The 27,033-nt window shown below is 43.9% G+C and overlaps 2 protein-coding genes across 3 annotated transcripts in view; one reads left to right on the top strand and one right to left on the bottom strand.

Annotated features, from left to right (window-relative positions):
* The window catches only part of EDIL3 (EGF like repeats and discoidin domains 3), a 437,051-nt gene that overhangs the window by 372,635 nt on the left and 37,383 nt on the right, over positions 1-27,033 (top strand). The window lies entirely within an intron of this gene.
* Positions 2,539-5,064, bottom strand: LOC135984286 (uncharacterized). The gene is made up of 2 exons (XM_065599143.1): positions 4,318-5,064; positions 2,539-3,323 (listed from the first exon to the last, which is right to left on the bottom strand). Exons 1-2 carry the CDS (start codon positions 4,892-4,894, stop codon positions 2,848-2,850), a joined length of 1,053 nt encoding a protein of 350 aa, XP_065455215.1. The 5' UTR covers positions 4,895-5,064; the 3' UTR covers positions 2,539-2,847.

The following is a 27,033-nucleotide window of genomic DNA, read 5'->3' as shown; positions in this document are numbered from 1 at the left end:
CTGGTCCCACAAGTGATTGTGTGTGCCTTCGGCAGTGAAAAAGCCCAAAGCCAGATGCATATTCAGACATTAAAAAACAAAACAAAAACCCCTTTCTTCTACAAACCATGCTCTGAGTGTCCCTAGCCTCTGTCAGAAGCTGGGAATGGATGACAGGGGATGGATCACTTGATTGCTTGTTCTGTTTATTCCCTCTGAAACAACTGGCATTGACCACTGTCAGAAGACAGGATACTGGGCTAGATGCTGACTTAAAACTAAAAAAGCAAGGAAAAAAATACATAGTCTGTTCCTCCATCTACAGGCATAAAACTTACCATTACCACAACTATTGCATCCCCCACCCTTACCACTTCCCTTCTAGAGGTGCTAGCCTTCCAGCATGCACTCTACCCCGTTAAGGTAAGAGCTAGAGTAATGAGTAAGGTTAGATTTAGGCCTTGTCTACACTACGAGAGTAGTTTGATTTTACTTGCATCGAATTTTTGGAATCGATATTGCAAAGTCGAACGTGTGTGTCCACACTAAGGACAGTAATTCGACTTTGTGCGTCCACACTAACGGTGAAAGCGTCGACATTCGAAGCGGTGCGCTGTGGTCAGCTATCCCACAGTTCCCGCAGTCCCCTCTGCCCATTGGAATTCTGGGTGTAGCCGACAATGCCTTCTGGGTAACAAAATGTGTCGAGGGTGCTTTTGGGTAACTGTCGTCATCCGTCCATCACTCCCGCCCTCCCTCCCTGAAAGCGCCGGCGGGAAATCAGTTCGCGCACTTTTCCAGTCATTGACAGCGCGGACGCCACAGCACTGCGAGCATGGAGCACGCTGCGACCATCGCTGCAGTTGTGGCCGCTCTCAACGCCTCGCAGCTTATCATACAGGTTTCCCTGAGGCAGATGCAGAAAAGTCAGGCGAGGAGGCTACGGCACCGCGGTGATGTCCTGAAGTCTGAGAGTAGCACAGACCTCTCAGAAAGCAGGGGACCCAGCGCCGAGGACATCACGGTGGCAATGGGTCATGTTGATGCCGTGGAACGGCGATTCTGGGCACGGGAAACAAGCACTGAGTGGTGGGACCGCATAGTGCTGCAGGTCTGGGATGAATCCCAGTGACTGCGAAACTTTCGCATGCGGAAGGGAACTTTCCTGGAACTTTGTGAGTTGCTGTCCCCTGCCCTGAAGCGCAGTGACACCCGGTTGCGAGCTGCACTGAGTGTACAGAAGCGAGTGGCCATAGCCCTCTGGAAGCTTGCAACGCCAGACAGCTACCGGTCATTCGCGAACCAGTTTGGGGTGGGCAAATCTACCGTGGGGGTTGTTGTGATGCAAGTAGCGAAGGCAATCGTTGATGTACTGCTGCCAAAGGTAGTGACCCTGGGAAACGTGGAGGCGATCATAGATGGCTTCGCAGCGATGGGATTCCCAAACTGCGGTGGGGCCATAGATGGAACTCACATCCCTATCCTGGCACCGGACCACCAGGCCACCCAGTACATTAACCGAAAGGGCTACTTTTCCATGGTGCTGCAAGCACTGGTGGACCACAGGGGACATTTTACCAACATCTACGTGGGATGGCCGGGCAAGGTTCATGACGCTCGTGTTTTCAGGAACTCTGGTCTGTTTAGACGGCTGCAACAAGGTATTTACTTCCCGGACCACAAAATAACTGTTGGGGATGTGGAGATGCCTATAGTCATCCTCGGGGACCCAGCCTACCCGCTAATGACCTGGCTCATGAAGCCCTATACTGGCGCCCTGGACACTGAAAAAGAACTCTTCAACTACCGGCTGAGCAAGTGCAGAATGGTGGTGGAGTGTGCTTTTGGCCGTCTCAAGGGGAGATGGAGAAGCTTACTGACTCGCTGTGATCTCAGCGAAACCAATATCCCCATTGTTATAGCAGCTTGCTGTGTGCTCCACAATCTCTGTGAGAGCAAGGGGGAGACCTTTATGGCGGGGTGGGAGGTTGAGGAAAATAGCCTGGCTGCTGATTACGCACAGCCAGACAGCCGGGTGATTAGAAGAGACCAGCGGGAAGCGCTGTGCATCCGGGAGGCTTTGAAAGCAAAGTTCCTGAGTGAGCAGGGTAACCTGTGACTTTAAAGTTTGTGTACAGAGAAGCTAAACCTGCCCCCGTTTCTTTACCCAGTTAATGTTGACTATCCTATCCAGTTACATACCCCCTTCACCCCCCTTCCAACACACGTTTCGAAATAAAAATAGTTCTACTTTGTTAATGCACACCGTTTTCTTTAATACTGTTTTCGCGGGAATTTTTTAAAACTGGGACGCAGACTGTGGTGCGGAGCGGGTGTAGTGTACTGACGCGAATGCAGCTTCTAAACTCAAGGATTGACAGGCTCCGCTGCGGTGGGATGGTTGTTTCAACGGAGCCTGTCACCCCTCCTGATCGGGACTGTGTGTATGGGGGGTCTATGTGACTTTGTGGCAGGGGGAGGATGGTTACAGAACCCCTGCTGTGTGGCTCTGTGATCCTGCCTAAGGACTGCCGCTTAAGATCTGTAACTGCCCTCCCCCGCCACAAAGTCACAGAGCAACCCACCCCCCACCACATAACATGAAAACAACCTCCCAGACTAACCAGGGTAACTAGTCACTGCATCACTGCACTGTGTATGTGCCCTGCTGCTGTGCCTGCCCCCGCCTATGTACCCTGCCAAAGGTGACTGTCCTGTCCAATTACCAACCCCCTTTCCCTTCCTCCTCCAAAAGAACATGATTGAAACAGTAGTTAACAGAAACGTATTTTTTATTATCAACTACACATGGAACTGGGAGGTGAAACTTGGACGGGGGCTTGTGTCAGGCGGGAAGGAAAGAACTTTTCAAATTTTGGGGAATGAGAGCCTTCTGCTACTAGAGCTCTCTGCAGGGGTGGAGTGAGAGTTAGCAGGGACTCTGCCGCCTCTCCTTCTTTGCACTTTGGGTGAGGTGGGTATGGGACTTGGTGGCGGGGGAGGGCGGTTAGAGATGGACTGCGGCGGGGCTCTGTCCTCCTGCCTCCGTTCCTGCAGAACATCCACAAGGCGCCGGAGTGTGTCCGTTTGCTCCCTCAGTAGTCCAAGCAGCGTTTGAGTCGCCTGCTGGTCTTCCTGCCACCACCTCTCCTCCCGATCCATGTTTGCTTGGTGCATTCGGGTCAAGTTCTCCCGCCACTGGGTCTGCTGTGCTGCCTGGGCTTGGGAACAGGCCATAAGCTCAGAGAACATGTCCTCCCGTGTCCTCTTCTTCCTACGCCTAATCCGCGCTAGCCTCTGGGAGTGTGATGCCAGGCTAGGTTGTGAGACAGTCGCAGATGGGGCTGTGGAAATGGGAAAAAGGGAGTGAATTCCTCAGAAAGATAAATGTAGTTGTGAACAAAGAACATAGTCTTTCTCTGTGAACAAGACCATGCACAGCACCTATCACATGCGCACTCAGCACAAGGTCGAATTCTCGGCCTTCGCATTCAGTGCCTGGGGTCTTGCACAGCACATTTGAGAAGCGGGGCAGCACAACGGAATTTCTGTTGCAGGCAGACATGGTAAGCCATAGACTTGTGGCAGTTTAAAACTTTTATATTACCACTGGCCTCATTTCACATTTAAAGCAATGTCAGTTCCTGCTGCCAGCAATCCGGCAAGCGGGAACTCTGCCCCTGTCCCACCCCCTCGCGGCTGTCCCCGGGAACGATCCCTTTCGGCTGCCCCTCTCCCGCCTCCACCGCGTGGCTACAAACCAGCTGTTACAGTTCTGTAAAGGAACGGGCAAGCAGTCCCAACACTAACATTCCCCTACCTAATTCAAAGCAGGTCACCATGGGCGACATCACCCTGATGAGGATCTCTGAGAGCGAAAGAGAGAGAATGCTCCGGGAAAGCCTCCAAAGACCAGGGCCGTATGCCGCCCTGCTGTGCAGAGCAATGATTCCCGAGTACTTGATAGTCTCGTGGCGCGGCAACATGTCGTACTTCGGAGGACCCAATAAGGCCGCTCTCCCCAGGAACCTCATGCAACGGCTTTCCAATTACCTCCAGGAGAGCTTCATCGAGATGTCCCAGGAGGATTACTGCTCTATCCCCGGACATATAGACCGCATTTTACTGTAGCTGCAGTAGCAGGGAATAAACAGTAGAGCGGCTTGTGCAGGACAATCACGGAAAACTAATGATTGCTAGATTTTTTTTCAAAACTTGCACTGCCCATGACTAAACCGTTAAGCGCCTAGGGCACAGTAATCATGAACAACCCATTCTTTTAATTGTTAATATTCCTGTTTTGTTAAAAATAAATGTTTAGATGTTTACAACACTTACTGGCTGATCCTTCCCCAGATTCTGTGTCCGGGGTAACGGCTGGGGACGCTTCGTAGGGGATCTCTGTAAGGGTGATAAAGAGATCCTGGCTGTCGGGGAAATCAGCGTTGTGAGCGCTGCCGACTGCCTCGCCCTCCTCATCTCCTTCCTCATCTTCCCCGTCCCCTAACATGTCCAAGGAACCGGCCGTGGGCACTATCCCATCCTCAGAGTCCACGGTCACTGGTGGGGTAGTGGTGGCGGCCGCACCGAGGATGGAATGCAGTGCCTCGTAGAAATGGGATGTCTGGGGATGGGATCCGGAGCGTCCGTTTGCCTCTTTGGTCTTCTGGTAGCCTTGTCTCAGCTCCTTGATTTTCACGCGGCACTGCGTTGCATCCCGGCTGTATCCTCTCTCTGACATGTCTTTAGAGATCTTCTCGTAGATCTTTGCATTCCGTCTTTTGGATCGCAGCTCGGAAAGCACAGACTCATCGCCCCACACAGCGATGAGATCCAAGACTTCCCGATCAGTCCATGCTGGGGCCCTCTTTCTATTCACAGACTGCACGGCCATCACTGCTGGAGAGCTCTGCATCGTTGCCAGTGCTGCTGTGCTCGCCACGATGTCCAGACAGGAAATGAGATTCAAACTGGCCAGACAGGAAAAGGAATTCAAATTCAAATTTTCCCGGGGCTTTTCCTTTGTGGCTGGTCAGAGCATCCGAGCTCGCACTGCTGTCCAGAGCGTCAACAGAGTGGTGCACTGTGGGATAGCTCCCACACCTAGCCTAATTCGACATGGCCATGTCGAATTTAGCGCTACTCCCCTCGTCGGGGAGGAGTACAGAAGTCGAATTAAAGAGACCTCTATGTCGAACTAAATAGCATCGCAGTGTGGACGGGTGCAGGGTTAATTCGATGTAACGGCGCTAACTTCGACATAAACGCCTAGTGTAGACCAGGCCTTAGTCACGGGTCTTTTTAGTAAAAGTCATGGACAGGGCACAGGCAATAAACAAAAATTCACAGAAGCCCGTGACCTGTCTGTGACTTTTACTAAAAGTAAGCAGGGGGGTTGACTGCTGGGGAGGAGACTAATCGCTCCAGCTCCTGCTGCCCATGAAGGATGCTGACAGCTGTGGGGTCCCCATTGCCGGGGCAACTCAGAATTCCAGGGCCCCCACCACCTGTGGTGGCTTGGAGCTCCAAAGCCCCGAGGCAGCAGCTCAGAGCTCCAGAGGCCTTCTCAATTTTAGAAGTCCATAGAGCATGAACTGTGTGTGTATTTTTCTTTCCTATATATAACTAAAAACATTTAGCATCTAAATTTAGATGATGTTTGGGTTTTAAGGAAATCCTGATCTTGTAGTGACTCACATTTACTTCTGATTGACTGTATTTGTTCATTATATATGGAAAATATGGTTTTGTTATTATAAATGGACAAAAAGCAGGGGAAATAACTATGCTTCTGTTACCCATAAATCATTAGTGAAAATCAGTGGAAAGTATGGCTATTATTCAATTTCTTGCAGTGTAAAACAAATGAAAAACCTACCAACCTTCACATTAAACTCTGTGTGTCATTTTCAGAGGGCATTTGTTCATTTGCTTTATCATATGCCTTTAAATACTTTTTTTAAAGTATTTCTTTAACCATGTGATAAATTTCAATTACAAATTGTTAGATCAGTAAATCTAAATTATTTTCTTATACATGTGTGAAAATATTTTTCAGCCTGGTTGAATGAATAGCTGGAGAATAACAGAAAAGTCTGCTGATAAAAAGCCTGGTTCCACAAACTTAAATTAGAATTTGAATACTCTCACACACTAATCAAGTTTTAGGGGGGAAGGGAATCTATGATTTTCCAGGTCTATTTTCTGAACATTAATTGGCAAAAAAAAAATGTACGATCAGTTTAAAATTTGATTACACAAATCTATAAAGCCAAACTAACATAATACAAAAAAATACTGTTGTTGAATACTGATGTGTTAAGAGTGCTTGTGAATTGTCAGTACCAGAAATGCAATATTGAAACAATAATGAATCGTTTAAAACATAATGTTGGATTAAATATATTACAGAAATTAGACTTAATACTTAATTCAAAAACATGAGTGCAATTGAGTGAGCCACAGAATAACTTTATTCATCCAGTCAGTGTTTCAGTTTTCATGAAGATGAGCAAACCTCTGACTTTACATCAGCACAGGACTTCATTGGTTTTTTTCATTCTTAACAATTAGTTTGCTTATTCTGGCTATTATGCATATTAATTAACATCCAGCAATCAGTTGCTCTCTTCACTTTGTTTTTTTGCCATAAACCTCAACGTATCCTCAACAGCATCCACAAATGCCCTGGGTGTAAGCCACACATAGTGCCTTACTGGGAGTAATTGGTGGTGGAGTGGGTGGATCTATTAGTGTCCGTATGCTCTCTAGAATGGACAAGTGAGAAATTCACAAGCTGTCAGCTAAACTTAATTTTTTGTCAGCGTGATGAAGGAAGTCTTCGTTCTTCTTAATATCTGGTCTGACTTTGTGAAAAATGGATCTTGTCCCTTAATGGCTGGAGAATTAAGTTAGCAAAATTTAAATTTCCTTCCAGCAATTCAGAGTGATCTTGGCTGTTACTGATCTTCTTCAGGCATTATGAATATCTTCCAAGAGCTGATGAGCAGTCAGCAGTAGTGATAAAGTGGTGATACTATTTATTCCTTCTTGTTAAAATATTTGATACTTTGGATAATGCCCAGATTCATTAGCTGGATATGGTATGTAATATTTAGTAATACATGAGAGTCTCCATGAGTCCTGTTACCAGGGTAGGAACGATGCTAGAATTATCTACCTAAAGAAAAACGTGGTGTAATTTAAAGTGGATTTATTTGTCAAATTCTTAGACTTTTTTTGAAATTCAGTAGTTGTAAACCAGATGGTTACATTTTCTCCATACCATGCCTAAATCATTGGGTCAAAGTTTCCTTTGATGTTTGTAGATTTTATATCAGAGGGGTAGCCGTGTTAGTCTGAATCTGTAAAAAGCAACAGAGGGTCCTGTGGCACCTTTAAGACTAACCTCTGTTGCTTTTTGTAGATTTTATAGTTTGAGCTCACACACATACAGACAGACATCATCTTCCTTTCCAAGTGCAAACAGATGGACGTCATACCAAACAGACTGAAGGTAAAAAATCCATTGCAATTGACATACTACACTGACTATGGTGAGAGATTGTGCTACACACTCCCAAAGAAACTGAGGAACCACCTGATCAGCATCCTGTACAGCAAACAGGAGAAGATCAAGAATGAGCTCTCAAAACTGGAGACTCTCATACAAAACCAACCTTCCACACAAACTTCCACATGGCTGGACTTTACAAAAATGAGACAAGCCATTTACAATGCACACTTTACTTCTCTACAGAGGAAAAAGGACAGTAAACTATCTAAACTCATACATGCCACAGGGGGCTACAACAGTGGTACCCTCAACTCACCTAACAATATTGTTAATCTATCCAACCACACACTTAGCCCAGCAGAAGAGTCTGTCCTATCTTGGGGACTTTCTCTCTGCCCCACCACCCCCATGCACATGATACAGTTCTGTGGTGATCTGGAAGCCTACTTTCACCATCTCCGACTCAAAAAATATTTTCAACACACCACTGAATAGAGCATTGACCTACTGGAACCCTCCTACCGAAACTACAAGAAGAAGAATTCTGTGTGGACTCCTCCTGATTGTCGAAATAACAAACTGGACTTCTACACAGAGTGCTTCCGCAGACGTGCACAGGCTGAAATTGTGAACAAACAACATCACTTGCCCCATAACCTCAGCCGTACAAAACGCAATGCCATCCACAGCTTCAGAAACAACTCTGACATTATAAACAAAGGAGCTGACAAAGGAGGTGTTGTAGTCATAATGAACAGGCAACTCTCCAACACCATATTCTACAGGCCACTATCCTCCAATCCCACTGAGGAGTACCAAAAGAAACTACATGATCTGCTCAAGAAACTCCCTGCTATAGCATAGGAACAAATCTACACAGACACACCCCCTAGAGCCCTGACCAGGGTATTCTATCTGCTACCCAAGATCCATAAACCTGGAAATTCTGGACACCCCATCATCTCAGGCTCTGGCACTCTTATGCAGGATTATCTGGCTATTTGGACTCTCTTCTCAGACCGTAAGCTACCAGCACTCCTAGCTATCTTTGAGACACCACCGACTTCCTGAGGAAATTACAATGCATTGGTGATCTTCCTGACAACACCATCCTGGCCACCATAGATGTAGAAGCTCTTTACACCAATATTCCATATGAGTATGGACTACAAGCTGTCAGGAATAGTATCCCTGATAAGGCCACAGCACACTTGGTGGCTGAGCTTTGTGACTTTGTCCTCACCCACAACCATTTCAGATTTGGGGACTACTTATACCTTCAAGTCAGCGGCACTGCTATGGATACCCGCGTGGCCTCACAGTATGCCAACATTTTTATGGCTGACTTAGAACAACGCTTCCTCAGCTCTCGTCCCCTAGTGCCCCTCCTCTACTTGCGCTACATTGATGACATCTTCATCATATGGACCCACGGGAAGGAGGCCCTTGAAGAATTCCACCTGGATTTCAACAATTTCCACCCCACCATCAACCTCAGCCTGGACCAGTCCACACAAGAGATCCACTTCCTGGACACTACAGTGCAAATAAGTGATGGCCACATAAACACCACCCTATACCAGAAACCTACTGACCGCTATACTTACCTACATGCCTTCAGCTTCCATCCAGGACACATCACATGATCCATTGTCTACAGCCAAGCCCTAAGATACAACCACATTTGCTCCAATCCCTCAGAGACAGACACCTACAAGATCTTTATTAAGCATTCTTAAAACTACAATACCCACCTGAGGAAGTGAGCAAACAGATTGACAGAGCGAGATGGTTACCCAGAAATCACTTACTACAGGACAGTCCCAACAAGGAAAATAACAGAACACCACTGGCCATCACATACAGCCCCCAGCTAAAATCTCTCCAGCACATCATCAATGATCTACAACCTATCCTGGAAAAAGATCCCTCACTCATACAGAACTTGGGAAGTAGGCCAGTCTTTGCTTACAGACAGCCCAACCTGAAGCAAATATTACCAGCAACTACACACCACACCACAGAAACACTAACCCAGGAACCAATCCCTGTAACAAACCCTGTTGCCTACTCTGTCCCCATATCTATCCTAGCAACACCATCGGAGGACCCAACCACATGAGCCACACCATCAGGGGCTCATTCACCTTCACATCTACTAATGTGATATATGCCATCATGTACTAGCAATGCCCCTCTGCCATGTACATTGGCCAAACCGGACAGTCTCTACGGAAAAGAATAAATGGACACAAATCAGACATCAGGAATGATAACATACAAAATCCAGTAGGAGAACACTTCAATCTTCCTGGACCCTTGATAACAGATTTAAAAGTAGCCATTCTTCAACAAAAAAACTTCAAAAACAAACTTCAAAGAGAAACTGAATAGCTACAATTCATTTGCAAATTTAACACCATTAATTTGGGCTTGAATAGGGACTGGGAGTGACTGGCTCACTACAAAAGCAATTTCCCCTCTCTTGGTATTTGACATCTTCTCATCAATTATTGGGAGTGGACCACATCCACCCTGATTGAATAAATCTGTTAGTCTTGAAGGTGCCACCGGACTCCTCATTGTTTTTGTGGATACAGACTAACACGGCTACCCGTTTGATACTTAGTTTGAGCTTGTCACTTCCACTAGCTTACATACAGAGAGATACTGGTAGTCTTGGAATAAATTAGTGACAAAATAATGCAGCCGCCAAAGTGGAGTTAAAAACAAACAAACAAACAAAAACCCTAGCAGCATCACATGCCATTGCACCTCTTGCATTTATCCCAGTCATAGAGATATTTAGTATAGATTCCTAATCACTGTTTGTCAAAGCATATATGAACCACAGTATTAGAATCTATTGTGGGATGCTAGCCATCTGTCTCTGCTTCTCCATATGCCACTACATGTTGATGGGCCAATCCATATGCCATACCCTTAATATGCATATGCCACCCTGTCCTTGTATGTTGTTGTTTGGTCTTCTGTTTTTCCAGATGCATAGCTGACATTTCAGTAACAATGAGAGTTCTACATGGCAGTGCTTTCTACCTGCTGCTGTAGCCATGGTTTGCACAATATTTTCATGATTCATTAAAATCACAGGTTTAAACACAGACACCTAGATCAAGGTCATTATCTTTTCTCTGTTACTGAAAGTGGGATGCAACTACAGAATTTGTATAATAAGGATAAAGTGTGTAGATCGTATTAGCCTGCAAGCAACAATGAAGATGGCCATGACACTAGTCATTCACTATAATCACTATTTATCACTGCAGCTAGCCAAACAACCTGCAAGGTGTCAATGATGTATGGCTTATTCATGTTTATACAATCAGAGAGCAGCCAGATGCCACTGAGTTTGTCAGCATTGCAAAATACACTGTAAATATACAAAAGCAATATGCATCCAAAGCTTTCACTTCAAAAGAGAGGCAACATTATAAAACCAGTCAAATATGCATATTCACTAGTTTAATGTATGTAATTTACAAAAATCTGATTCACAGACATACAGGTTAATATCACCAAATCCAAATGCAGCCAGCTTTGTCATAAATGCCTTCCTATTTAAAGTAGTTTATGAAAGATAGTGAACTATCAGATTTATTCATATATTTTTAATCTCTTTTTGGTCCTATTTGACAAGTCCCTACTGTATGCACTAGAGTAGGAGGATGTGATTACACTGAAGTCTCTGAGTGAAGACTTTATGGCAGTGGGCTTTTTAGAAGTACCTTTACCAAACAGGAGATTAAACTGGTTACAAAAATTGCCATTAAATAGATTCAAAAGTAAACCGATAGTTTTAATCACTTCTGAAGAAAGGCTAGGTCCATTTTTGACACTAAATAAATAAATATTTGCTTGACCATTCTGCTATATACAAATATAGGGCTAAATTGTCACTGTCGAACCTTGCCTGAGTAAGGCATAGCACATAACTGCCCTCTCCAGGAGCAGACCAGGGAGGGAATAATCACTTTCAGTGACAGTTCTCTTCCTAGCTTCCCCTTTGCCCCTGAGGGCAGTAATCTACTACTTGCCATGCCGGCCCAGCTGTGCTGACCAGTGCATCATGTGCCCTTACGGTGGTGGCAAGGCTCCACCCACTCCACTCCTCTCCAGTCTTGGAGGGGAAGTATGGCTTACAATGGAGGTTACACTTCCCCCTCCACAGAGGAGTAAGAGGAAGTCTTATTTCTCCTTGCTCCCCTGGATGGGCTCACAGGAGAAGAGACAGTCTTGGCCAGAAGTGATCAAGAGAAAATGCACATGATTATAATGTACAGTATAACTTTTGTAGATATGACTGCCAATGAGCTAATAACCTCTTTTTAAGCCAATTCATAGAATCATAGAAGATTAGGGTTGGAAGAGACCTCGGGAGGTCATCTAGTCTAACCCCCTGCTCAAAGCAGGACCAACACCAATTAAATCATCCCAGCCAGGGCTTTGTCAAGACAGGCCTTAAAAGCCTCTAAGAATGGAGATTCCACCACCTCCCTAGGTAACCCATTCCAGTGCTTCACCACCCTCCCAGTGAAATAGTGTTTCCTAATATCCAACCTAGACCTCCCCCACTGCAACTTGAGACCATTGCTCCTTTTTCTGCCATCTGCCACCACTGAGAACAGCCGAGCTCCATCCTCTTTGGAACCGTCTTTCAGGTAGCTGAAGGCTATCATCAAACACCCCCTCACTCTTCTCTTCTTCAGACTAAACAAGCCCAGTTCCTCAGCCTCCCCTCGTAAGTGATGTGCCCTAGCCCCCTGATCATTTTTGTTGCCCTCTGCTAGACTCTCTCCAATTTGTCCACATCCTTTCTGTAATGGGGGCCCAAAACTGGATGCAATACTCCAGATGTGGCCTCACCAATGCTGAATAGAGGGGAATAATCACTTCCTTCAATCTGCTGGCAATGCTACTACTAATGCAGCCCAGCATGCCGTTAGCCTTCTTGGCAACAAGGGCACACTGCTGACTCATATCCAGCTTCTCATCCATTGTAATCCCCAAGTCCTTTTCTGCAGAACTGCTGCTTAGCCAGTCGGTCCCTAGCCTGTAGCGGTGCATGGGATTTTTCTGTCCTAAATGCAGGACTCTGCACTTGTCCTTGTTGAACCTCATCAGATTTATTTTGGCCCAGTCCTCCAATTTGTGTAGGTCAATCTGGACCCTATCCCTATCTACCTCTTTCCCCTCTTCCCCATCCCTCCCAGCTTAGTGTCATCTGCGAACTTGCTGAGGGTTAGCATTCACTAGGTTAGGCATTCCTTCAGACTTCTCGGTGAAGACCGAAACAAAGAAGTCATTAAGCATCTCTGCCATTTCCAAGTTTCCTGTTACTGATTCTCCCTCTTCACTGAGCAGTGGGCCTACCCTGTCTTTTGGTCTTCCTCTTGCTTCTAATGTATTGATAAAAAGTCTTCTTGTTTCCCTTTATTCCCGTAGCTAGTTTGAGCTCATTTTGTGCCTTTGCCTTTCTAATCTTGCCCCTGCATTCCTGTGTTGTTTGCCTGTATTCATCCTTTGTAATCTGTCCTAGTTTCCACTTTTTATATGACTCCTTTTTATTTTTTAGATCATGCAAGATCTCGTGGTTAAGCCAAGGTGGTCTTTTGCCACGTTTTCTATCTTTCCTAACCAGTGGAATAGCTTGCTTTTGGGCCCTTAATAGTGTCCCTTTGAAACTCTCCTCAGTTGTTTTTCCCCTCAGTCTTGATTCCCATGGGACCTTACCTATCAGCTCTCTGAGCTTACCAAAATCCACCTTCCTGAAATCCATTGTCTCTATTTTGCTGTACTCTCTTCTACCCTTCCTTAGAATTTCAAACTCTATGATTTCATGATCACTTTCACCCAAGTTGCCTTCTACTTTCAAATTTTCAATGAGTTGCTCCCTATTTGTTAAAATCAAGTCTAGAACAGCTTCTCAACTAGTAGCTTTTTCAACCTTCTGAAATAAAAAGTTGTCTGCAATGCAGTCCAGGAATTTGTTGGATAGTGTGTGCCCCCGCTGTGTTATTTTCCCAACATATATTTGGATAGTTGAAGTCCCCCATCACTATCAAATCTTGGGCTTTGGATGATTTTGTTAGTTGTTTAAAAAAAGCCTCTTCCACCTGGTTAGGTGGCCTTACATTATTACACTGACGTTCTCTGACTATTTGTAAGGCTTTAGACTAAAAAACATCCTGTATTTCGCATAGTAAGAAGTTATTCAAAAGAAACTGGACATTAGACAAAAATGCTTAATCCTCACAGTACAGCCACATTAGAGCTGTTCTGCTGAAGTGCAGAGAAAATTCTGGTCCAGTCTTGCTTTTACAAAGAAAAAATAGTTCCTCCCTTAAGGTTAGTGATTACTAGATTGTGACTAACCCTTACATGGGTGTACAGTGAAGTGAAAGCAAACAAGGAGCCTTCCCTGTTGCATGCTTTGAGTAAGGATCTGTCACAATTCAGGCCGCACACTTAGGGGGAATACATAGATTGCTGCCTCCTTGTACATCCCTCTGAATGCACATCACCACAAAGCTGGTAGGGATCCTGCCATCCCCTCCATTGGCCTTCTGAGGACACCTACATTAGCGAGGGAGGTCCGACTTAACGATCACAGGGTCCCTTCAGGCCTTGGCATCTGTGAATCCTTTACCCCATAGAGATGTGCAGCAGCAGAGGAGCTCTAGGAGGAATTTTGCTCTTCTGAGGCACAATACCTCCTGGAGCGTACTGTAGAGTGGTATGACCTGCATCATAGGATAGCACTGGAATCTTTTCCTATTAAAATCAGTACAAAGTCTCCCATTGGCTTTTCTGACAAAGGATCGGACTCATAATGCATTACTGAGACCTACACTAAAAAAGGTACGGCCTATTCCTTGTTTTCCTGTTTATTTTCCCTTTAGAAAAGCTGTCGTTCTTATTGGTGTTTATGCAGTTAACTAAATGTATGGTATTGCACCACAGTAAGCAGAACATAAAAATCTGGCAAGAGGCAGCCCTGACTTATTTCTTTTAGTTCAGTGTTTTCTTCTGAAAGTACCACAAGGTTAGTTGCATATTTCTCTAGGATCATTACACTTCGACTGCTGTAATGAAATAAGCTTAGCTTCTCTGATACTTTCCTAGGCTGGTGTATTATACATAAATGAAATGTGATCTGTGTAGTGAAATAAATTTCTTACTATCGTAGTAGTAAATTTAAGATGCATATGGTTTAAGTTAATTATGGGTAACAACATGCCTGTCGACAAGTTCAATGTATTTTTCAGTTCCTTGTAAACTTTTATGAATTCTTTTTTGGGAGGTGAGGGGGTGCTTAAATTCTTTTTATAGGTTTTCAAAGGGGAGGCAAGGACAGGGTTATATGGGAGGGATATTAAACTGTTATAGTAGGCAATAATATAAGAAGAAATATAAATAGCACATGTAAAATATAACTGTACCATGATACTCTGACTTTTCTTCATTCATGTCAAGAAAACAAGGCCGTACAACTTTAAAATCCTTAACTTTATTGATAAGATCTTGTATGAAAAGTTTATATTCTTTAACCCCCTCTGCATGTTGAGATATCTCAGATGCATAGTTAAAGGGACAGCAGTAGGACAAAAAGTGTTTAACTTGCTACTTCAAGATGATAAATGAAGGGGCTTCTTGGGGTCCTGAGGACTGTTCTTGAGGACTTGCAGGAAGGAGTGGGCTTATTTTTATTGCCATCCATACCCTCCTGTAGGCCAAGAATCAAGGGAGGCCAAGGCTTCCTCCTGAAGACATCAGGAAGATGGATCTGCACTGGCTATTTGTTCACATCCAGTAAGAGTTTAAGGTGTCAATTTTTAACCATAAAGCCCTGACTGGTTTAAGACCAGTCTGTCAAATGGGACTGTCTTAGTGCAGTACAGCTGCAGTCATTGGGCACACACAGGATAGGACTCCCTTGTTATGAAAAAGAGGGAGCCGCTGGCAGGTGTTTTCCACGGGGGACTCTTAAGTTTGGACTATTTCTCCCCTTAATCTATAATTTCCCAACTCTGTTGACCCTCAGGGCAGTCTGCAAGGCTCAGTTATTCCCCAGGCTATTGGGGATGGGAGGGATTGATAAATGCTAGTGTTTGTGTTTTTAATATGGCTATATTGCTGTATGACTATAATTTATAGCAAGGATTCCTAGGATAGGAACCTTTTTATGTATTTGAAATGAAAACAAATATCTATTAATAGTTTAGGCATTTTATTAAGTATTGTGCAAAGTTTGGGCATCTAACAATACGACGTAAAACACATCAGTGTCTGTGTTGTTGTTGACTTTACCTTCAAAATGAACTTCCTTTAAATTATGGATTTGACTGCTTGGTTATATCTGCTCCCATACTCCCTATCATTTTATAGCTGTGCTGTTTATTTCCTCTCCCTGGGTGTAGGACTTCGTGTTTTAGTACGCAATCTCCCTTGTTTCCTGTAGTTCCTATTTTAATCTCTCCAGGTCGCTTCTAGGTATAGTGTGTGTGTGGGGGGGGGTTGTTGTTTGTTTTGTTTTTTGGTCTTTCTGTTTGTTTGTTTACACGTTCAAATTTTGTTGTGCTCAGATCTGTTCACAACTGAATTTACCCCAAAGGAATACCTAATAAAAAGACATGAAGTGGCCATACAGGATGCAGAAATAGTGTCAAGGGGAAAACCCCTTAAAACCAAGAACCAGCACAAAGAATGGAAACAATTTGTACATTTTGTGTGAGTGTGTTGTGTAAAATCCAGGCAATAATTCCACAGTTTAAGATATGTGAAAACAATAAAGCCAAAACTTGATTCATTTTGAATAGGCTAAAAAGTAAGAATATAGCACTTTGCAACTTCAAACCACTAGCATCATACAAAATTGGACTTGCAAAATTTATACAAATTCATTACAAAAAAAAAGTTCTTTTAATAAAAGAGCACTTTTGTTTTTTACCCCTGATTCTGTGTACAACTTCTGTTAGGAGTTTCAATAGTTCCTACATGAGCCATCAGAAAGCAACAGGAATGCATTGTTTTCCTCATTACCATGCCAGTTTGTTGTGTTGCCATGCTCTGCTAGGTTTTGGCCAACAAGAGAGTCTCTACAGGCTTCATCTCCCACCTGCTGGCAAGAGCCAATGCCATTTTATGTGATTGAAAATAAAAGCTTTTTCTAAATTGTGCCATGGTAAAGGCTCTGATTAGTTTTAACGCAATCAAAATCCAGCCAGATTTCTGCTTAAAAATAATTTTCACCATCACCTCAGTCAGAGAGGCTTCATGAACTCTACAAAGTCCCAAGAAAATAAAGGGACTGTGATTTTTGTTTGCTTTTTAAATGCCAGTTGTCCTTTTCGAATTTTTATGATTTGGACAAGCATAAAAAATGACCTATTTTTGCTTTTCTTTTTAATTAAATTGGGAAAAATTATAATGGGAAGAGGAAGGTAGCTCAAATAAATCCTAATGTAGTGAGTTAGACCCTGATTTTCTAAACACTTATGTACATGTTTAATTTTACACACATGAATCGTCCCACTGAAGGCAAAGTTAAGCACATGTGGAAGTGTCTACAGGATTGAGGCTTCCTTTTGCAAATTGTATAGTGAAAACATCAAATTTGAGAAGCAAAATCAGCAAATTCAATACATTCCGAAATAAAGTGGCTGTGTGACTATTTTTGACGAGACTGGAGATGCTGAGGATTAATATATTTGCATATTTTGTTGATTCCTTCAGGAGTAGGGGAACTAGACATCTTGGCTAAACTCATGTGTAGTGGAATGAGCAAAAACAGTTCCCGGTATTTTGAAGTGGTGAAATAAATATTGTTACACTATTAGTATTAAGAGAGTCATCACTTATTCCAGTTGAGATGTGATACTACTGCTCCTGCCCAGCTGTCCCTTTTACTATTATCACAGTTGCATGACACCCAGAAATACCTGGGTTCTGCATAAATGCAAGTTATTTCCATCATCTTGATGAGAATAGTGTTAGGGCTCTCCATACTTCGAAAATTTCTCACCATCCTAATCCTGGGGAGGGTTCTTCTCTCACTGACTGAATATGAGTTACTTGAGGAATTTAAAAGAGCTGTGGGTCAGAGCTAAGCCAGGGAGGTCAAGAATAGAGCCTGGTGGTCTGGAGGTTTAAGGAAAGCCATGCCTCCATCTTCCTCCAGGAATTGTTGTTTTGTTAGTTTTTTCTTTAAATAGCAAACAGCCAGAGGATGACCCTGGAGTCAATACACGAATCTGTGACCATGCAAGCCATTTACTTCAGCCTAGATTTGGGTTAGCCCCCATATCTTTCATAGCTCAAGGTTTTGAAAATCAAGAGTATTCATATGCCTTATTCACCTCTCTGGTGGCTTTGCAATTCATAGGCCTGACCCTTTGAACACTTACTACTGTATGTAGTGCTTGCCACCATGGGTAGACTCATTGGACTTCATCCCATGGACTTAACAGTAGTAATCACTGAACATGATGGATTGTTCAGGCCCCTGTGTTTGTTTCATGGTGTTTTAGGGGATATTCTGGGAACATTCCTTAAACTTAATTGAAATACAGTGGACTAGGGGCTTGCAACATGCAGAGCAATTTGGCCCCAATCCACCAAAACCCTAAGCCAGAGGTGGGAAAACTACGGCCTGTGGGCCACATACAGCCTGCGGGCCACATCTGGCCCACCGGCCCTTGAGCTCCCGGCTGGGGAGGCTATCCCCCGTCCCCTCCCCTATTGTCCCCTCTCCCGCAGCCTCAGCTCGCTGTGCCACCAGCACTCTAATACTTTATCTTGGAACTTACAGATATCATCAAATCCTTCCCCAAACAATTCCAAGAGAAACTCTACAAGCTCATCCTCCACAAACCGACCACTGAGACCTCCTAAATGCTGCCCACACTACACAAATATTGGAACCCAGACAGGCCCATCATATCTGGCCCAGCACAGCACTTTTACTGAAGGAATATCAGGACTCATAGAAACCATACTCAAAAAACTCAGCACACAAAAGGTCATCTTCCTCCAAGACACAACTGACTTCTTCCACAAAGTCTGCAACATTAACAGCCTTCCTTTAGAACACCATCCTTTCCACCATGGATGTCACTTTCCTATGCACCAACATCCCTCACAATGATGGCCTAGCTGCCTACCTCAAATATTTACAAGGCAATGAACTGTCCCCAGCTATCCACCCTAAACACATCATTTCATCCTCACCCATAACAATTTTATATTCAACAACAAACACTTTGTCTGTAACCCATTAATCCTTCTTTTTGTCCTATGACTGCAGAGGTGTTAACAGGCCACTCTACCTTGAACAGTTCCTTAGAATATGTGCTAAGTACTTATGCTAAACAATGCATTTATCTGTGATGCTCAGGCTATATCTACACTACACAGCTTTTAGCGACATGGTTGTGTCGCCACAGCAGTGCCGCTAAAAGTTGCGTAGTGTAGCCACTGTTTGTCGGCTCTCCTGCTGACAAAAAACTTCTACCCCCAACAAGTGGTACTTGCATTGTTGGCAGGAGAGTATTCCTGCAGACAATGTGCTGTTCACACTGGCACTTGCCTTGGCAAAACTTTTGTCTTTCGGGAGGGGCGGGGGTTAACACCTCTGAAATACAAAAGTTTTGTCATTCAATTGTCAGTGTAGACATAGCCTCAGAGTACCTTTCTGAGATGTGAAAAAGAGCTCTGTTTGGCTTGAAAGCTTGTCTCTGTCACTGATAAAAGTTGGTCCAACAAAAGATATTACCTCACCCACCTTGTCTATCTAATATGACATTTGGAAGACAGGAAACGGTTATGTCTATTGATAACAGCTTAAAAATTATCTTTATTTCCTGGTGTGCCAAAAACAATTTCCAAACGATTTCCTGCAAAAATCCAACAGTGCAAAGAAACATATTTCAAGTATTACCCCTGGAAAAATGTAAACATCCCATTGGTACAGGTATTTCTTTAAAGTGATGTGTTCTGCGTTAGAAGAAACATTTGCTACATTTGATGTGGCAGTTGATTTGGAAATTGCATTGTTTTATTGAGCAGCCCGATAAGCATATGAACATGTTTAAATGTCAGTGCACAAATTATTGTTGATCTGGACTGCAGGAATAGATGTACTTCTGCCCGTTATCTTATAGCAAAGAGTTCGGAATCATTGCAAATGAGAAATGTCTACCTACAGTTAATGAGCACAATCAGGTTGTAAACTTCAAACCAACAAAATTAATGTGAATTCTGGATAGGAAACAAAAAACAACCTCCTCCTTCCCTCCTCCCCCACCAACCTTCATTTAGCAGACTTATGCAGTGATGAGCCAAAGATTTTGCATTTCAGTATACCAGCCCATTTAATATTTTGCTTTCTACTAGACCCTGATTTATATTAGGGCATGTTTTATTTAGGCTTTTTCGCTAATATGCTACTGGTAGATGTTCAGATTTATTCTCCTGATTCATTCTTTTACAGTTATTTTTTTTAACCACTAGAGGATGAAAAAGGATTTGTCACGACATCCTAGGCATTCTCTAAGTAGAGTGAAAAATTCTCTGTTTGCAAGGCTGTAACAAAGGTAGGGAGGTTTGGAGAGTAAACGTGTTTTCATATACTGGACCTGCACCCACCTGACAGAGCTAGAGCTGCAGGAGCCATTTAAAGGATTAATCTACAAGCAGCAAACTCGGGGGGGCTGGGGGGGAGGAAAATGCTTTGCTCAGATCTGAAAAATGGTTTCTTAGAATTTCTAGTCTCATGATTTCACTGTCCTTTTTTTAAAAAAAAGGGTAATTTTAAAAAACAGTTTCAACTTTATTAATAATCGAGCATCTCCTATTCTTGTCCTACCAAATTTCTGGCCAAATACTGCCCTGAACTGCATGTATGTAGTTCTTATTAACTTCAGTAGGGATCACAAGCACATATTCAAAGGCAGAATTTGGCTCATAGTCTGCTTTCTTCAGAAAGTCTAAAGGATGTTATGACTTTTTGTTGGGAAGGGGCTTTGTTTAGCATTTCTTCTAAAAGAATATCCTATTGAGGGGATTATATATTTTTTTCTAAACATAGCTACCACTCTGTCCTTTTCTTTGCCTTGCTCAATGCACATGGTTATTTTCAGTAATTTTTTTCTACTTTTTACCTTTGTGAGTTGCAAAAATTTCCTTCCAAACATTTCCTTCTCTGCAGTTTGAAGTCCCCAGGAAGTTCACATTAGGTCCACACATGCCTTTCTAGTCATGTTTTAAAATGTGTTACTTAACATGTGTTAATTAACACAATAATACATTCTAGTGTAAACACTACATAAACATTTGTTGCTAGTTAACCCTTTGAGTTAAACACAGGTAGCAACACGTGTCAGAGACCTTTTTTGTAGTATGTATATTAGAATTTACAACCATGTTAGTTAACACTTCTTAATTGACATGTTACATGACTTTTGAATGTATTGTCAGATTTCTGCATTAGAGCTTTGATCTAGAGCCCACTAATAACAATGGTCATGCACTTCAATAGTCTTTATCTTAGGCATTACACTTAGGAATCTAAAACTGATTGCAAATTAAATGGTTTTGTTTTGTTTTAAGGGACTCAACAGTCTATATAGTTTAGTATCCTGCCCTCAGAGTCAATATAACTGCCACAGAGCCAGTTTGGTTAAATGGCTCAGGACCTGGTTATCTCCTTGTGACATACTGCCATAGTTGAAATCAGGGCCGGCTCCAGCATTTCTGCCGCCCCAAGCAACAACAAAAAAAAAATCGACCGGTGGCGGCAATTGGGAAAAACAAAAAAGCTGTTCGGCGGCAGGTCCTTCGCTCCTAGAGGGAGTGAGGGACCTGCCGCCCCCGAATTGCTGCACGTGCCGCCCCTCTCCCTTGGCCGCCCCAAGCACCTGCTTGTTAAGCTGGTGCCTGGAGCCAGCCCTGGTTGAAATCAGCAGAGATGTTTAAGTTGGAACTTCCTCAGTCTAAGTGAGGGGGAACTTTGGCAGGTCATTTTCTGTGAGGGGTCTTCAGTTTCAGAACTCACTCCCACCTTGGTCTGCCAGTGCCCAGATTTGATAACTCTGCAGGCATGTATCAGAACCCATCTTTTTCCCCTTTTCTCTGAGGTTGCTGGAGAAGGAATGGCCTGAGGTAGATATGTTAATGGGAAGCATTTTAAAATTATTTTGGTACCTAAATGTATGGGATAGATTCCTAGAGCTGAGGATGGTCACCTATACTTTCAGGTTAGTAATTTGAAGAAATGAATGAGAATTGGCCAGGACTGACTAGTCCTAGGCAATGACTAGCCCAGTCTCCATGAGGCTCATTGGCAGCAGGTGCCCAAGGAAGCTTATGCAGTTCCAAAGTAGATACTGACTCCTCACACTTGAACCCCATGTGCTAAGAACCTCATCTCTCTATATTATTCATTCATTCTCTGTCTCTAAGCAGGGAGACTAACTTAGGGTACGTCTATACCCAGCCGCTAGTTCGGCGGCTGGCAATCGAACTTCTGGGTTCGACTTATCGCGTCTTGTCTGGACGCGATAAGTCGAACCCGGAAGTGCTCGCCGTCGAATGCGGTACTCCAGCTCGGCGAGAGGAGTACCGCGGAGTCGACGGGGAGCCTGCCTGCCGCGTGTGGACCGAGGTAAGTTCGAACTAAGGTACTTCGAACTTCAGCTACGTTATTCACGTAGCTGAAGTTGCGTACCTTAGTTCGATTTGGGGGTTTAGTGTAGACCAAGCCTTAGAGAAGAATAACCTGGTTGTAATGACCCTCTCCAGACTTGTACCCACCTGCCTAAGGCTCACAGCACCATCACCTCCTTTCCTCACTCCTGCTTAATATTAGGTCTTCAATGTTTTCAAGGGAACAGTTTTCCATCAGAAAATGCTCTTTTATCAAAATGTAAATGTTTTGCAGAAACATGTTAATTTAGACAAATTTTTGATGGAAGAATCTCAAAACAATTCAAAATTGAAATGGAGCATTTAATTTCAATTTTCTCATTTCATTTTCTTTAGGCTTTCTGGATTAGTTTTGTTCTGATATTCTCTTTCTTTCAACTTTTATATATTATAAAATATGTATTATATATATTATATTGTAAAATATTTCAACATTATCAGAACGAAATGTTCCAATGAGGTCATGTCAATGTTTCTGAATTGAAATTTCCAGAATTTCTGTCCTATAAATTTTTTTACATTTTAACATTTCATCCCAATCCAGGACTGTCACAGAGTATGCACACCTCGTCCCCTATTGGGGTAGGTCAGGGCTGGGTGGCCTAATGGCCAAAGTCAATATGGCTGCCCCTGGGGTTGAGAGCTATATGCCCTAATGGCCCAAGTGAATATGGCTGCTTTTCAGTTCAGGGCAGCGCAGCCTAGTAGCCAGAGTCTATACGGTTGCCCTTGGGGATCAGGGCTGTGTGGCTTAATGGCCAGAGTCAATAGAATTCCCTAGGGTCAGGGCAATGCAGCCCAATGGCCAGAGTCTGTATGGCTGCCCTCGGGATCAAGGTTGTGTGGCCTAATGGCCAGAGTCAGGGGCCGCCACCTATGGGGGCGACGGCTGGAGTAGGCAGACACGGGCGCTCCCTGTCAGCAGCGAATGTGTTCACCACCAAACCAGTAGGGATCCTACTGCAACTCACTGACTTTCCTTGTGTGGGAGATACCAATCACGCCACCTTCCTGGGCCACTTCCTAATGTGTTTCCTGAAGCTGGGGTCGGGGGGGAAATAGCTCAGTGGTTTGAGCATTGGCCTGTTAAACCCAGGGTTATGAGTTCAATCCTCCTGAGGTCCCTTCCAACCCTAATAATCTATGATTCTATGTTGTCAGAATCTCCAAACTCTGCAGTGTAGGTAGTTCTGACTCAAGGCTGTAGATCAGGTTCTTGAGATCTCTGGTTCCTACAGGCAGGTGCTGAAGCAGCTGCTGGGGTGGAACGTCCCCCAAGCATCCTCCCTCCTCAGTGGTAAGCCTAAAATGAGCTGGGCTCCTCTCTTTTATACTGAGGCAGCAGTTGGAGCATGCCCAGCACAGTCTGATGGGTGGGACTTTCACTTCCCCTAGTGTGAAGTCAGGGCCGTCCCTAGACATTTTGGTGCCCTACACAGCTCCCCCATGGGGGGGCATCCCCAGCCCTCCACAGGGGGGCAGGAACAGGCTTGGGAGGCAGGGGGGAAACTGCCCCCCAGCACGAGCCAGCAGGGCAGAGTGGGTTGGGGCCAGGTCGCTCCATTCCTGCCGCCCCGTGAGTGCAGAGCAGATCCGACCCCGCACTCACGGGGCGGCGGGAAGTGGAGTGACCTGGCCCCAACCCACTCTGTTCTGCTCCCCTGGCTCCCAGCCTTGGGACTTGGGGGGACAGGGAGGAACCACCCCCCAGCACTCACCAGCAGCGCAGCTGGGAGCCGGTGGAGCAGAATGGATTGGTGCTGGATCACTCCACTTCCCGCTGCCTGGTAAGTGCAGGACATGCCTGACCCCGGCTGCAGTCCTCAGGGGAAGGGGTGGAGTGGGGGCGGGGCTGGGACAGAGGAGGGGTGGGAAGAGGTGGTACAGGGGCAGAACCGGGGCAGGGGCTTAGGGGAAGGGGTGGAGTGGGAGTGGAGTAGGGGTGGGAAGAGGCGGGGCTGGAGTGGAGCAGGGGCGGGGGCTGTGGGGAAGGGGGGATGTGGGGATGGGGCAAAGCAGGGCGGGGGCCCTGGGGAACAGGCAGAGCAGCGACGGGGGCAGCTTTCCTGGGCGGCTCGGCCAGTCGGGGGATCAGGCTGTCTGCCAGAGCAGCATGCAGCTGCGTAGGGCACCAGGAAATTTGGGGCAATTTGGTGCCCTGCGTTTCCTGGTGCCCTACGCAGCTGCGTACTTTGAGTATGGGTAAGGATGGCCCTGTGTGGGGTTAACACTTTCTTGCCTACTGCAGGATATACACACCCTGTCACAAGGACAAAAACACATTTCTGATTATCTGAATTTTTTTGTGGGACAGGAATTCTATTGTCTAGCAAGCTTTACTTAATATATATAAAAAAGTTAATCAGAATCCGTTCATAACAGATACCTCCAGACATCTGTCCATTCCCCTGGTTTTTTTTTAAACGTTGACAAAAATTGCTTTACAAATTGTGCATCTTATACTCCCAGAACATATACAAACAATTTGAGACTACACCTCTTCAAACAATCACAGCCTAAAATTATATTCTGGATGAATAACTAGGTAAATCTTTCTCATCCACAACTAATTTTAATTGTTAAATCATTCAGACCCATTTTATTCCACTCCTCCTTCAGATGCCAAGGACAGCAGATAAACATGCAACATGTCTGGAAGATCAACAAATTTGGGTTGAGTTGGACCAAGGAGAGAACTGAGTCCCAGAAACAAGTTCCCCACAGTGAAAATATCTTGCCATCAGAACCACTCCCATTTCAATCTGGTGTCTATTTGTGCAATGGTATATTAAGTATTTGGGGATGTTCATTCTGACCAATAACAAGTGATTTTCCTATTCCCTGAAGCATGAGAATTAATAGATCTTTTAATTTTATTCAAGATAGTACGTATGGGAATACTGCTTTAGAAGCATCTATCCACTTAGCTTAAATTGAAGAAGAAACTCATTTTCCTTTGTAAATCTGCACCTATATTTCTCTGACTAAAAGGGGCCACGAGAGATACCTTAATTGTATTGCACCAATTTGTTTCTTTAATTCTATTTATCATTAACATTTTATTGTTGAAAACAAAAGCTTGTTCTGTTATTTTGGCAAGTGTATTTTGTAAGGCTTATGGTTATTTTCAAGGTCTGTTAACATGGCTTTGTCATTTTTAGTGTACAACTACAGCAGCATAGCTGTAGAAACAGGTTATGCATGATAATCTTGGCTGACAGATGGGTGAAGTCATTTTTTAAAAGAATGGCTGAAAGATGCTGTCTTGGCTACAGTTACTATGAAAAGAAGACTCCTATAGTAAGAGCCTGTAAATCAGAGGAGGGACTAACCACCACTCATCTTCTAAGCAAATTTAACTTTGCTTCCAGGGAGGTTTTTGTTAGTACTTAAACAGTTCAGTAGTTATGTTAATTATCATTGAAATATCTTGTGTGCAAAGTTGTCTTGAGTTTACTTGCTGATATTCAGCATATATAGTAATAAATTATGAAGACTTCTTTGTGTAGCTGTATTTAGTCAACTGAGAAAAGCAGACCAGGTAAATAATAAACTTCTTTATTGGATGAACATAACAAAAACAAAACAAACAGCTTGTGCCTTGCTCTTAAGCCCCTTCGTGATCTAAACATTTGTATTAAAACATTCACCGGTATTCCAGTCAAAGTCATCACATTATCTTCCTTCTGAAGAGAGTTGTCCTGTACTCTCAGGAGTTTCATTTTTCAGGGGGGATTTCTCAAACTTTCTTTCAGGTTTCAGTTCTAAGGGTTTTCACTCCTGAAATTTTGCCTTTGGTTGCAAGATGTAATTATCCCGAAACCTCAAATCAAAATTAATTTGAAACTACTTAGATTTTCACTGATTTTAGGACAAAATCAAGCACAACTGTTGGTTGTAAACCACAAATCCTTCTACCTTCACTTCAATGTGGCTGGGGAAGTTACCATTCTGAAACTAACAAATATATTGCACCTCACAGATCACATCTCCTTTTCTGGTATTCTTTGGTTTCCCAGCCCTACGTTTACCTCCAGGAAGTCCCACATTCGCACGGCTGTTTTACTAACTCTGGGGCCTGAGAGTCCAGTGCTTAATTTGTGCTAGTGGTTGCCATGGCCGAGCCCCAGTACCTCTGGGCTTGGCAGTTCATAGCACCTGCACCTGTGGGCTTGCCACACCAGTTATGAAAGTTTTTAAAAAATTGCTGGAGCCCCGGCACCTCTTTCATTCCCAATTAAGCACTGTGAGAGTCTCCAGAGTGGACTGTGATAATAGGGAATCCTTCTGTAGAACTAAGGAATCCCCATTCTGGGATTGAATCTCCAGCCCTAGAATCATAGAAATGTAGAGCTGGAAGGGACATTGAGAGGTCATATAATCCAGCCCCTTGCACCAAGGCAGGACCAAGTCTTCCTAGACCATCCCTGACAGGTGTTATCTAACCTGTTCTTAAAAATTTCCAATGCTGGAAATTCTACAACTTCCCTTGGAAGCCAATTCCAGTGCTTAACTATCCTTATGGTTGAAAACTTTTTCCTAATATCCAATTTAAATTCCCCTTGCCGCAGATTAAGTCCATTACTTCTTGTCGTACCTTCAGTGGACATCAAGAACAACTGTTCACTGTCCTCTTCACTTATGCCAACATCTTATGCCAACATCTGATATACCAACAGAGCTTGTCACAATTTTCAGTGGGAACTGTAAAAATAACATAAAATGAAAATTATGTTAAGATCAGAAAGTGCTCAAAAATCCCATAAACAAAGATCTCAGTGGCATGCATTCAATTCAGCCCATTTGAGTCATGATGC

This window comes from Chrysemys picta, chromosome 6 (genome assembly GCF_011386835.1).
Source record: "Chrysemys picta bellii isolate R12L10 chromosome 6, ASM1138683v2, whole genome shotgun sequence".
Lineage (NCBI taxonomy): Eukaryota > Metazoa > Chordata > Testudines > Emydidae > Chrysemys > Chrysemys picta.
The sequence above is the reverse complement of the archived record's forward strand: the minus strand, read 5'-3'. Positions and strand labels throughout refer to the sequence as shown.

Excerpts from the sequence above, each read along its gene's own strand:
- LOC135984286 (XM_065599143.1), bottom strand. The coding sequence starts at position 4,894 with ATGCAGAGCTCTCCAGCAGTGATGGCCGTGCAGTCTGTGAATAGAAAG. Across the intron at positions 3,324-4,317 it reads ATCTGGGGAAGGATCAGCCA|CCCCATCTGCGACTGTCTCA; the intron begins GTAAGTGTTGTA and ends CCATTTCCACAG.